General features: G+C 39.5%; 1 protein-coding gene across 9 annotated transcripts in view; it reads left to right on the top strand.

The window, feature by feature from the left end:
- nckap1 (NCK-associated protein 1) overlaps positions 1 to 12,617 on the top strand; it is a 351,428-nt gene that overhangs the window by 278,413 nt on the left and 60,398 nt on the right. For all 9 annotated transcript variants that reach the window (XM_072477663.1, XM_072477668.1, XM_072477677.1 and 6 more), the window contains 2 exons: positions 6,589 to 6,682; positions 9,937 to 10,019. In XM_072477663.1, coding sequence (XP_072333764.1) covers positions 6,589 to 6,682; positions 9,937 to 10,019 — 177 coding nt within the window. The remainder of the gene's footprint in view (positions 1 to 6,588; positions 6,683 to 9,936; positions 10,020 to 12,617) is intronic.

Genomic DNA, 12,617 nt, shown 5'->3' with positions numbered 1-12,617 from the left:
CTTAAATAAATGGAGGAGAAAATGTCCGTTGCATATACATTCTCTTGGTAAGTAATTGCTGCAGATTTAAAAATCAAATAATTGTATGATAAACAGATGCATCTATTCTTTGTGCGATGATTATACTACATTCTCTTCTTCATTTCTTTCTGTCGGATTTCCCACAAATGCAAAGAATTATAAAGAGAATCAAAGATTCACCAGAAACATAGGCATTTTATAGTGAGAGACATGGCTATCAAGAGTTCCTTTTGTATTTGGTACTTTAGTCCTTGAGTAAATTGTAACTTTTTTATGTAAAGGTAGTTGTATTTTTGTTCTTTATTCTTTCATGGGATGTGGGCATCACTGATGAGGCCAACATTTGTTGCCCATCCTTAATTGCCCTTTTACTGAATGGCTTGCTTGGCTTCTGAGCAGTTAAGAGTCAATTATGTTGGAGCGGCACAGTGGTTAGCACTGCTGCCTCACGGCACCTGGGACCCAGGTTCAATTCCGGCCTTGGGTCACTGTCTGTGTGGAGTTTGCACATTCTCCCTGTGTCTGCATGAGTTTCCTCCAGGTTCCCCGATTTCCTCCCACAGTCCAATGATGTGCCGGTTAGGTGGATTGGTGATGCTAAATTGCCCCTTAGTGTCCAGGGATGTGCAGGTTAGGTTACAGGGTTATGGGGATAGGGTAGGGTGGATGAGTGAACGGACCTAGGTAGGATGCTCTTTCAAGAGGTCAGTGCAGACTCGATGGGCCGTATGGCCTCCTTCTGCTCTGTAGGGATTATGTTGCTGTGGGACTATAGTCGCATGTAAATCAGACAAAAATGCGCCCCCCCCCAGGAAGGACTTTAGTGAATTAGTGACTTAGTTGGTGAATATAAATTGACCAGCTTTATATTTACATTATATATACCTTAATTAAATTCAGATTCTAGAATTGCTGCGGTGAAATTCGAACCCAGGTCCCCCAGAGCATTAGTCTGGGCCTCTGGATTACTAGTCCAGTTACATTACCACAACACCACTCTCTTCCCATAATGTCCAGTAATGAAATTGGATGAGTCTATATTTTTCCAGCCTTGTGATATAATTTGGATTCAACATTCTCTGAAGCTTGCTTCTCCAAATAGTGTAATGGCTTAAAGATTATTAAAAACAGATGGTCAGTGTTGCAAGATATGTACAGAAAATTAGCATTTTTATGCTAAAAGCTGACCATGCAAAGTAGTGATTTTTTTTTTCCCACAGAACTTGAAGAATAATTCAATTTAATTTCAAAATTGTTACTGATTGCATTAATATATTTTTTTGTATCTGGTCCTGACATACCCTCAGGGCATTGAAGAGTGCTGGCTAGAGAGCAGTTTCTTTTTTTCTGGAGTGCTTCATAAGACAACTGTCAAAACATATTCAAAAAACTAGACCAAGGGGAGGCACTCAGTAGCAATCAAATTTTCTCTCACTCTGGTTAAAACTCTGGGGTTGTCACGATAAGAGATTCTACACAATTTTACTTTGCTTCCCCATATGTGCTTTTGGTTCTGCTTGGTGTTTTCACTCTTCTCAAAAGTAAAGCCCCATCCTACTGTTAAATCAGTTAGGTATTTGATTTGATTTATTATTGTGACATGTATTAGTAACAGTGAAAAGTATTGTTTCTTGCATGCTGTACAAACAATGCATACCGTACATAGGGAAGGAAGGAGAGACTGCAGAATATAATGTTACAGTTATGGCAAGGTGCAGAGAAAAGACCAACTTAATATGAGGTAGGTCCATTCAAAAGTCTGATGGCAGTAGGGAAGAAACTGTTCTTGAATGCAGCAGCCAAATGTGGAAACAATGACAGTGATGACACAACTTGCCAACACAGCTGACATTCCAGGGGTTTCATACAATATTTCTAGCTGTTGGAGAAACATGGTCTGTGTGAATACTTGCAGAACCATTTTCCTTCTGTCTTACACTGCTGACCATTAGTGGGATATTTCAAAGATTTTTAAAATAATAACTCAATTATTTCAGCTTCCTCCCCACACCCTTTTTGAGATGTTCATCCCATTTGGTGAATTGGTGCCATGTTCTGTATCATAACTTAAAAGATAGGCCCGTAACATTCTGAAACTATTTGCTGGAAGAATGGGAGACTTGCTTGGAGTGAGTGGTTTGCCTCATTTTTCGACTCCCTAAGATGAAATTTGGCTTCTGCTTGGTACCTTCAGGAAAACTTTACTGTGATCATTAGTTATGCCTTTTTTAAATTTTAGAGTGCCCAATTCTTTTTTTCCCAGTTAAGGGGCAATTGGCCAATCCACCTACCCTGCACATCTTTGGGTTGTTGGGCTGAGACCCATGCAAACACTGGGAGAATGTGCAAACTCCACGCGGACAGTGAGTGGGGCCGGGATTGAACTTGGGTCCTCGGCGCTGTGAGGCAGCAGTATTAACCACTGTGCCACCCTAATTAGTTATGCCTTACAGTGCATATTTAGCACTTACCCTTGCATCGTACCTTTCATGTTTTGTGATTGCTGTAAGTCATTGCTTTAGATTGGTGCTATCACTGATGACTGATTTACAACCAGCAATACTACAGCCTATTTATTTTTTAAATGCTCAATGCTGTGTGCAGATTTCATTTATGATTTGCAAGGGCATAATTCATACTTTGTATTTTTACAGTTATCATGGGAGTGTTCCTTTAAGAAATGTTTTGTCTTATCAAATGGCTTCAGTGATGTCATTGTGTGGGTGGAGCTGGGCTGTGGCTCTGAGTTTTACTTTCGTTTTTGCACTGGGAGCTGTTGTGTGGCTCTGGGTTTTGGCTTTTGTTTTCACATTTGGCTGCTGTATACAGACAGACAAGTACCTTGGAGTGTGTCTCTCTGCATGCTAAACGGTGTCTCCAGATTACGTGATAACTGAAAAGTGATAACTGTTTTCTGGAAGAAATTCAAATCTGCTGTTTTGGACAGGAAACAAGAAGTACCTATACCAGGTCTTGACTGCTGTGTGCTGGGCCACACCTTTGAAAAGGGTTTTCTGGTTTATGGGATTTTGTTATTAAATTGGAACAGCTTAAAGGGGGAATTTATTCAGGGTTATATATAGAGTACTGTAGCTGTGTGGGGTATTTATGTTTGCAGTTGATAAAAATGCTTTGTGTGTGTTCATAAAAATGTTAACTGAATTTGTAGAATAAACTTTGTTTTTGATTAAAAGTGCTTAAGGCATTTGTTGAATAACACCTGAAAGGTAGGCCCTTATGCTCCTCATAACCAAAATCTATAAACAGTTGTAGGTCAGGTGAGCTCCATGATACATAGATACATACATAGAACATACAGTGCAGAATATACTTGGAGTTTTCTAAACCCTGGCCCATAACACAGTTCAAATGGACAGCGTCGTGCTCAAATTCCTCATAATTTGAATTGTTGATATCAGTCACATCTCTCTAAAATCAAGAAAGCTTATACCCATTTTTTGAATAAACAACCAAAACACAGTTTTTTGATTATGCGAGCTTCAGTAGAACATGACTTAATTCTGTTCAAGAATGCAGGAGCCATTGTACATACCATAGCTTTGTAAGTATGAAGTGTTCCCTAATTTTATAAAAGAAAATATTAGTTTTAGTTTGATAAACATTTTTATTAATTTTCTTAGCAACATGAAAACCCTTGAGTTGGACCCTGACTATTGCGCTTTTCCAGTGACGACATCAATGAGGAGTGCACTTGAGCAGCTCCATTGTAAACAACAGGGTTATAACCTCACACCAGTCTTAAAAGCTGCTCAGGCCTGGGAAACTGCAGTCTGATTGGGTATGTTCCTTCTGGAACCTTTGGGAAATATGTAGAGATGTTTTCTGTTGTAGAGCAACCAGTTGTGAGAACATCCTAGCATGAGAGGCACCTGATTTGAGGGTTTTCATACTGGCAAGAAAACCAAAATTAGAATTTTCATTCTAGTCTAAGATATTAATCAAAGCGTAATTAAATACTTTGTATACAATTTAAGCAAGCACAGTTCTTACTGTCACAGGTTTTGCGGCCCATAGTACATTAACACAATTGGTGTATAACATTGACCTTATTTTTCCTCTGCATTTAATACTAGTATTATTTGCAATATAGTAGTACATCCTGGATTTATAAACTGATTAGAATATACAGAAACATTAATTTATTTGAAAATAACCCTCAGATTGAACTTTTAAATAGGCATAAGAAATGTGATCCTCACAGGGAGGACATTCTTCTGTTTATGAAATCAAATTATTTTTCATTTGCGGTCAATCTCGGGGGAGTTTATTATTGTGTGAAAACAGTATTGGCAGTTAGTATCCCTTACATAAAAACTGTTACATTTAACCTTTGCCTTCACATGAAAGTAATTTATTTCTTTGTGGAGTGAAAGAAGAAAGTAATGTGTAATTTGGACAAAATATTCTTTTAGAGGGAGTTGATTACTGAGTCAATTACGAGCTTTATTTTTCCCATTTTAGTATTCTTCATATTTAATATAATACTGCCAATTTGTTTGTCTTTCTGCCAAATGATAAAGATAGCAAAAAAAATGCTAAAATTACATTTTTTTTAAGGCTGTTTGGTAATGTTACATGGTCTTCTCACCTGAGTAGCTAAAATAAAGAAGTTATTGGGAATTTATGTTTTTCAAAATATTGTATACTAAGGAAAATGTATCTGTTTTTCGAAGTCCATTTTATTCCTTATTGAATCCTGACTAGGTCTCTTCACCACTAAATTAGCATTATTAAGAGAGTGGTCCTGTATGAGCTGGAACAGTTTCACGAGCTGAAATTGGGGCTTTGATTGTCAAGCGCGAGTCAATAGTTACTCAGCCCAAAAAAGGGCTGCAAGTAGGCAGTATATTTTTCTGGATAGAGGTGGTAGCAGATTGATCCTCAAGCCAATCCATCTTTGTGGCTACAATAGTAATCAGTAGAACCATCTCATGGAGTGGAATAGTATAGGGAGATGCATTTGCTTTAATTTAATAATTGATAATCTTTATTGTCACAAGTAGGCTTACATTGCAATGAAGTTACTGTGAAAAGCCCCTATTTGCACATTCTGACGCCTGTTCGGGTACACAGAGGAAGAATTTATAATGCCCAAATTACCTAACAGCACATCTTTAGGGGCTAGTGGGAGGAAACCAGAGCACCCGGAGGAAGCGCACGCACACGCAAGGAGAACGTGCAGACTCCGCACAGACCGGGACATAACCGGGAATCGAACCTGGGACCCTGATGCTGTGAAGCCACGGTGCTAACCACTGTGCTATCATGCTGCCCATTTAAAAAAAAAAAAATTATAATAATTTTGTAAAAACCATTACTCATGTACAAGGAATGAGTCATCTGTAGATTTTCCTTCCATTTAATTCACTATGTAGTGTGGTACTAAGCTTCATAGAAATTCCCAGATTTGATCATTTAATGGGGCCTGAATGAGCATATGCACCCTTGAGCAAGTGGAAAACTTTGCACATTTTCATCTAAATTGTGATAGAGTAATGTTTCCCGTCTACCTTCCAAACTTTTAATAGAAATATACTGATGCTGGTGGTAGCAAGTTGGATGGAGTTCAGATGTGCAGGTCAGCCCAATGGAATTGTCAGATAATGCTTTCTTTCTGGTTCAGTAGTGCAATATGTACAAATGTTGCTGCCTTTGGAATTGTTCTTTATCGTGATGTGTTGCTGACATCTGTAAAAGGATAAATGAGGGGAGGGGGTGGAATTTGAAAACTAAATGATTAAATATGATGTTGTAGTACTGCAAATAGGACACCGGCAATACTTTGTAAACTGTAAACTTTGTAATACTTTAAAATAGAATCTTATACTCAAATATTCTTTTTAAATTACTGTCGATACAATGCCTGACCGAATTAGCGTCACTTTTCTGTGCCTTAGCTTTTCATTTAGAAGAACTAGGGCGACACGGTAGCGCAGTGGTTAGTACTGCTGCCTCACTGTGCCAGGGACACGGGTTCAATACCAACTTCAGGCGACTGGCTATGTGGAGTTTGTACGTTCTCCCCGTGACTGTGTGGGTTTCCTCCGGGTGCTCCGGTTTCCTCCCACAGGCCAAAGATGTGCGGGTTAAGTGGATTGGTCATGCTAAATTGCCTGTAATGTCCAAGATGTTAAGTGGGATTATGGGGAGGAATGGGAGAGTGGGTCTTGGTGGGATGCTCGTTCAGAGGGTCGGTGTAGACTTGATGGGCCGAATGGCCTCCTTCTGCATTGTAGGAATTCTATAGTTCCATGGCAGTTGATTATTTCATCATGGGAAGACATTTTGAGGAGGGAAAAGTGAACCTGACTATATGTCTAATCCCACTGTCTTTCCCTTTTGGGTTGAAGCAGGGTGAAGTATCATGAGTGTACCAGAAATAAGGCCAAACCTGTACGGGTTTAATCTGAGGACTCTTGATTTCTTTGGGAACCCAATACTATTGAAGCATCTGGAGTTTATAAACCTAATTTCCGTTCCCAAATTGAAATATCTGTTTGGCTTTCTCAGAGTAACTATCTAATACTAAGTATCCTTTCTTCCTAGAAATTAGTAGTGGAGAATGTTGATGTGCTAACTCAAATGAGGACCAGCTTTGATAAGCCAGACCAGATGGCAGCACTCTTCAAAAGATTAACATGTGGGTATCAAGTATGTTCTCAGATTACAGAAACTGGGCAGACAATGTAACTATTTTAAAATCTGTGTTGATCTAAACTTGTTGCAATGTAATTCAAGTGTTGAGCATTTCACCGTGACATTTTGCGCACACACGCATTCTTAACTATTAACTGTGAATTTTTAATTTTACACATTGCCGTAATTTGATATAAAATTATCGAGTATTGCTACTTCAGGTCGGAAGTGCCTGTACATTGCTTTTCCTAGGAGAACACTGACAAAAATGACAACCCTTTCCAAAGCTAAGTAAGGGCAGACTTCAATTACTTCAAAATACAAGCCATAGTTTGAAAAGTTTCTTGTGTTCTTTGAGTAACTACATTTTTATTTACCGAAAGTTGTTTTGTTTTCTTTGACTTGGCTGTGAATAGTCATCTACGAAGCGGAGGATTTTAGTCCCAGTAATTTTGCTTTGACTATGTTGCCAGGCAACTTACTCAAGTCAAAAGACCTATCCTTTATATTTTTCCATGCTGGAATAATTTTAGATTTTGTAAGGCCCGTGAAAATGATTTCAAAAAACGAATTCTACTCTATTGTTGTATTTGTGGGTGACTAAACATGGCAGTAAGTAAGTGAAAGAAGTGCTGATCAGCAACAAAGAGAAAGACAAATTATCTTCACCAGGATACTAATTTTTACGTTCACCTTTGTAATGTATTTCGGAATTTTGTTTTTCGGAGTTTTCATCCAGGTAAGGAAGGAAATTAGGAAAATCATTGTTTTTTTTCCTAAATTTAGAGTACCCAATTCATTGTTTCCAATTAAGTGGCAATTTAGCATGGCCAATCCACCTAGCCTGCACATCTTTGGGTTGAAGGGATGAAACCCACGCAAACATGGGGAGAATGTGCAAACTCCACACGGACAATGACCCAGAGCCGGGATCGAACCTGGGACCTCGGTGCCGTGAGGCTGCAGTGCTACCACTGCGCCACCGTGCTGCCCCCAGGAAAATCATTTTATGCTCCATGTTGATGGTCAGAATTACATGGCCAGACTATTGTGGTGATGAACATGAAAATAAATCTTGATTTGGTCAAACTGTTAATCTTGTCACAACTGACTTTGTAACCTAGGAGTGCACTACAGCATTCCACAGTAACTTGTGAAGATTGGCAGTTATCTAAGAAAGGCAACAATTTATCAGCTAACTCTCATCAGACCAGGAGTTAACCTGGAACATTTGAGGAATATGCACTTTGGAACTGAAGAGAAATAAATACTTTTAAATCTTGACTTTAAAAGAAGTTCAAATACTAGCCAGTGGTTTAAACCTGTACACCCTTGGGCACTGGCTTTGAATTAAGCTTCCTGGCATGGCATACTGAAGGGTTTCCCTAATCAATCCAGAAGACTATGCTGTAAGCACATATTTTTAGATCCTTTATAGCGGACTTCTCATTTGAGGAAAATGTCAGCATTGAATTTTCTATCCTGGTGAGAACATGTAGTTTTAATTAAAAGGTGACTGACACAATTGGCTGACAATTGCATGAGGAAGAAGAAATGCTGGAGAGCAAGTGCAAAAAGATAGGCTGGGGAAATTGGATTAGTCCCACCTCTATCCACATCATGAAGCAGAAGAGAGAATAACCAAGTTAAATCTGTCATGATGAATTGGAAGTATGCTATTTTATCAAATAAGATTCATAGATCATATAGTGCAAAAGGAACCCATTCGGTCCATCAAGTCTGCACCACTGCCTTTCGAAGCTGCCTACTTAAGCCCACGCCTCCACCCTATCCCCGTAACCCAGTAACCCCACCTAACCTTTTTGGACACTAAGGATCAATTTAGCATGGGCAATCCACCTAACCTGCCCATCTTTGGACTGTGGGAGGAAACAGGAGCACCCGGAGGAAACCCACGCAGACACTGGGAGAACGGCAGACTCGTACAGACAATGACACAAGCCGGGAATCAAACCCGGGACCCTGGAGCTGTGAAGCAACAGTGCCCACTGTGCTGCCGTGCCGCCCTATGCAAAGATTGTGTTTTCAATTAATAATTCATAAATCTGGAGCAGGAATTGCTCGGGCACAAGCTGTTAACATAACTTTGCAAATATTTTGTCTTCATGTAGTTTGTAAATATTTGTACAATTTAATGAAGTAGAATGATAACTGCATTTTTTCACTGCATTTAGATTTTGCAATATGTAGGAAAATATTTAAAGCAACACCAGAACATACAAATTGAAGAAACAATTGAAAATTATAGGTTAATTATTCCGGTTTTCAAAATAAATGTTCATTGCATGTCGTGGATTCTGAAATTTTTTTTGAACATTTATTTTATTCATACGAAAGGAATTAGTTCTGCCAGCATTCCAAATTAATTGGGGAAGAAGAGCTAACTTACCCTCCCTTGTTAGAGTTTACTAAAATGCCATCAGATTTAATTCTGCTGAAATAATCAACAGATTCACAGAACAATGCAGTACAGAAGAGGCCCATCGAGACTGCACCAATGCATGAAAAACCGCTAACCTGTCTCCCTAATCCCATTTGCCAGCACATGGCCCATAGCCTTGAATGTTCTGATGTGCCAAGTGCTCATCCAGGTATTTTTAAAAGATATGAAACAACCCGTCTCTACCACCCTCCCACGCAGTGCATTCTAGACTATCACCACCCTCTGAGGTAAAAAGGTTTTTCCTCAAATCCCCCTTAAATGTCCTGCCCCTTACCTTGAAGTTGTAACCCATCGTAGCTGACCCTTCAACGAAGGGGAATAGCTGGTCCCTATCCACCCTGTCCATGCCTCTCAATCTTGTACACCTCAAACAGGTCATCCCCCAGTCTTCTCTGATCCATCGGAAACAATTATGTTTCATAACACACCCATTCAAAACTGCACATACTCAATACCTTGTATATATTACCCTCATTGGAAACTTAATTTGTTCTTTTTCAAAAAGAATAATCCTGGAACCGCCTACATTTCACATTGGAGTATTTCAGAAAGTAACTTAAAATATTAATTAAACAAGAAATGCCCACAAGTAATTTATTTGTGCAGTATAAAATTTAACTAGTGGGTAATTAATCTGAAAGACTGCTGAAAACTTTATGATGTTGTACAAATCATTTTGTAAACAATTAACCTGTTGTGTCTTTGACACATTTTTTGTTCATTATTACTGATCTTTCTCAAGAAGAAAATATATAAATGACACTGTCTTCTTTTTTTGTCCCTGAATAATCTAGCGGTTGACAGCGTGTTAAAGAGAATGACAATAATTGGTGTTATCTTATCATTCCGTTCACTAGCACAGGAAGCACTCAAAGATGTAAGTATTGACAAATATATTCTATGCATGATACTTAATTATGGTCAAAGTACTAAGTGTTGTAAAACACGCACAGAATCAATGTCATTCGAGGAAAATATTTGACTCGAACAAGTCTGTAATGAGAAAAGTTTAGATTAAAAGGACTCCAAAGGGAAAATAAAATATAATTTAAATTAGCCAGAATATAGTAAATGTTTGAACTTCTAGAAAATGGAACTCCATTATTTGAAAGTTGCTCTCTTTTCTTTTAAGACAGGAAGGAGTGGAAAGCAGGAAAATATAGGCCTGTCAATTTAACATCAATTGTAGTGAAGTTACTGAAATATATCATCAGAGACAGGGCACCTGGCCATTTTTTCCAAGTATATTGATCCAAAGAGTGCATGAATTTGGGGTGGGTTTGTTATGTCTGACTTAATATAGTTAAATTTTCAGGGGCGGCATGTGGCGCAGTGGATAGCACTGGGACTGCGGAACTGAGTTCCACCAATATGGTGGAATTTAAAATACAGTTGGAGGATGACAAGGTAAAATCAAACACTAGTGTTTTGTGCTTAAACAAAGGCGATTACAATGGGATGAGAGAAGAACTAGCTAAGGTAGATTGGGAGCAAAGACTTCATGGTGAAGCAGTTGAGGAACAGTGGAGAACCTTCCGAGCGATCTTTCACAGTGGTCAGAAAAGGTTCATACCGACAAAAAAGAAAGACGGTAGAAAGGGGAAAAATCGACTGTGGATATCTAAGAAGGTGAGGGAGAGTATCAAATTGAAGGAAAAAACATACAAAGTGGCAAAAATTAGTGGGAGACTAGAGGACTGGGAAGTCTTTAGGGGACAACAGAAAGCTACTAAAAAAAGCCATAAAGAAGAGTAAGGTAGACTATGAAAGTAAACTGGCTCAGAACATAAAAGCAGATAGTAAAAGCTTCTACAAAAAAGAGTGGCTAAGGTAAATATTGGTCCTTTGGAAGATGAGAAGGGAGATTTAATAGGAGACGGGGAAATGGCTGAGGAGCTGAACAGGTTTTTTGGGTCAGTCTTCACAGTGGAGGACACAAATAACATGTCAGTGACTGATGGAAATAAAGATATGATAGGTGAGGACCTTGAGATGATTGTAATCACTAAGGAGGCAGTATTGGGCAAGCTAATGGGGCTAAAGGTAGACAAGTCTCCTGGCCCTGATGGGATGCATCCCAGAGTATTAAAAGAGATGGCTAGGGAAATTGTAAAAATAATTTATCAAAATTCACTAGACTCTGGGGTGGTCCCAGAGGATTGGAAAGTAGCAAACGTGACACCACTGTTTAAAAAAGGAGGTCGGCAGGAAGCGGGTAATTATAGTCCGGTAAGCTTAACTTCGGTTGTAGGGAAAATGCTGGAATCTATCATTAAGGAGGAAATAGCGGGGCACCTGGAGGGAAATTGTCCCATTGGGCAGACGCAGCATGGGTTCACAAAGGGTAGGTCGTGTCTGACTAATTTGGTAGAATATTTTGAGGACATTACCAGTGCAGTAGATAACAGGGGGCCAATGGATGTGGTATATCTGGATTTCCAGAAAGCTTTTGACAAGGTGCCACACAAAAGGTTGCTGCATAAACTAAAGACGCATGGCATTGAGGGTAAAGTGATAGCATGGGTAGAGGATTGGTTAACTAACAGAAAGCAGAGAGTGGGGATAAATGGGTGTTTCTCTGGTTGGCAACCTGTAACTAGTGGGGTCCCTCCAGGATCAGTGTTGGGCCCGCAGTTGTTCACAATTTACATAGACGATTTGGTGTTGGGGACCAAGTGCAATGTGTCAAAGTTTGCAGACGACACTAAGATGAGTGGTAAAGCAAAAAGTGCAGCGGATACCAGAAGTCTGCAGAAGGATTTGGATAGGTTAGGTGAATGGGCTAGGGTCTGGCAGATGGAATTCAATGTTGCCAAGTGTGAGGCTATCCATTTTGGGAGGAATAACAGCAGAATGGATTATTATTTAAATGGTAAGATGTTAAAACATGCTGCTGTGCAGAGGGACCTGGGTGTGCTGGTGCACGAGTCGCAAAAAGTTGGTGTGCAGGTGCAACAGGTGATTAAGAAGGCTAATCGAGTTTTGTCTTTCATTGCTAGAGGGATGGAGTTCAAGACTAGGGAGGTTATGCTGCAATTGTATAGGGTGTTGGTGAGGCCGCATCTGGAGTATTGTGTTCAGTTTTGGTCTCCTTACCTGAGAAAGGGCATATTGGCACTGGAGGGAGTGCAGAGGAGATTCACTAGGTTGATCCCAGAGTTGAGGGGATTAGATTATGACGAGAGGTTGAGTAGACTGGGACTGTACTCATTGGAGTTTAGAAGGATGCGGGGGGATCTTATTGAAACAAATAAAATTATGAAGGGAATAGATAGGATAGATGCGGGCAGGTTGTTTCCACTGGTCGGGGAAAGCAGAACGAGGGGGCATAGCCTCAAAATAAGGGGAAGTAGATTTAGGACGGAGTGTAGGAGGAACTTCTTCACCCAAAGGGTTGTGAATCTCTGGAATTCCTTGCCTAGTGAAGCAGTTGAGGCTCCTTCTTTAAACGTTTTTAAGAAAAAGATAGATACCT

Source organism: Scyliorhinus torazame, chromosome 2, assembly GCF_047496885.1.
Source record: "Scyliorhinus torazame isolate Kashiwa2021f chromosome 2, sScyTor2.1, whole genome shotgun sequence".
In the NCBI taxonomy this organism is placed as follows: domain Eukaryota; kingdom Metazoa; phylum Chordata; class Chondrichthyes; order Carcharhiniformes; family Scyliorhinidae; genus Scyliorhinus; species Scyliorhinus torazame.
This window is presented reverse-complemented; position numbering and strand designations above follow the sequence as displayed.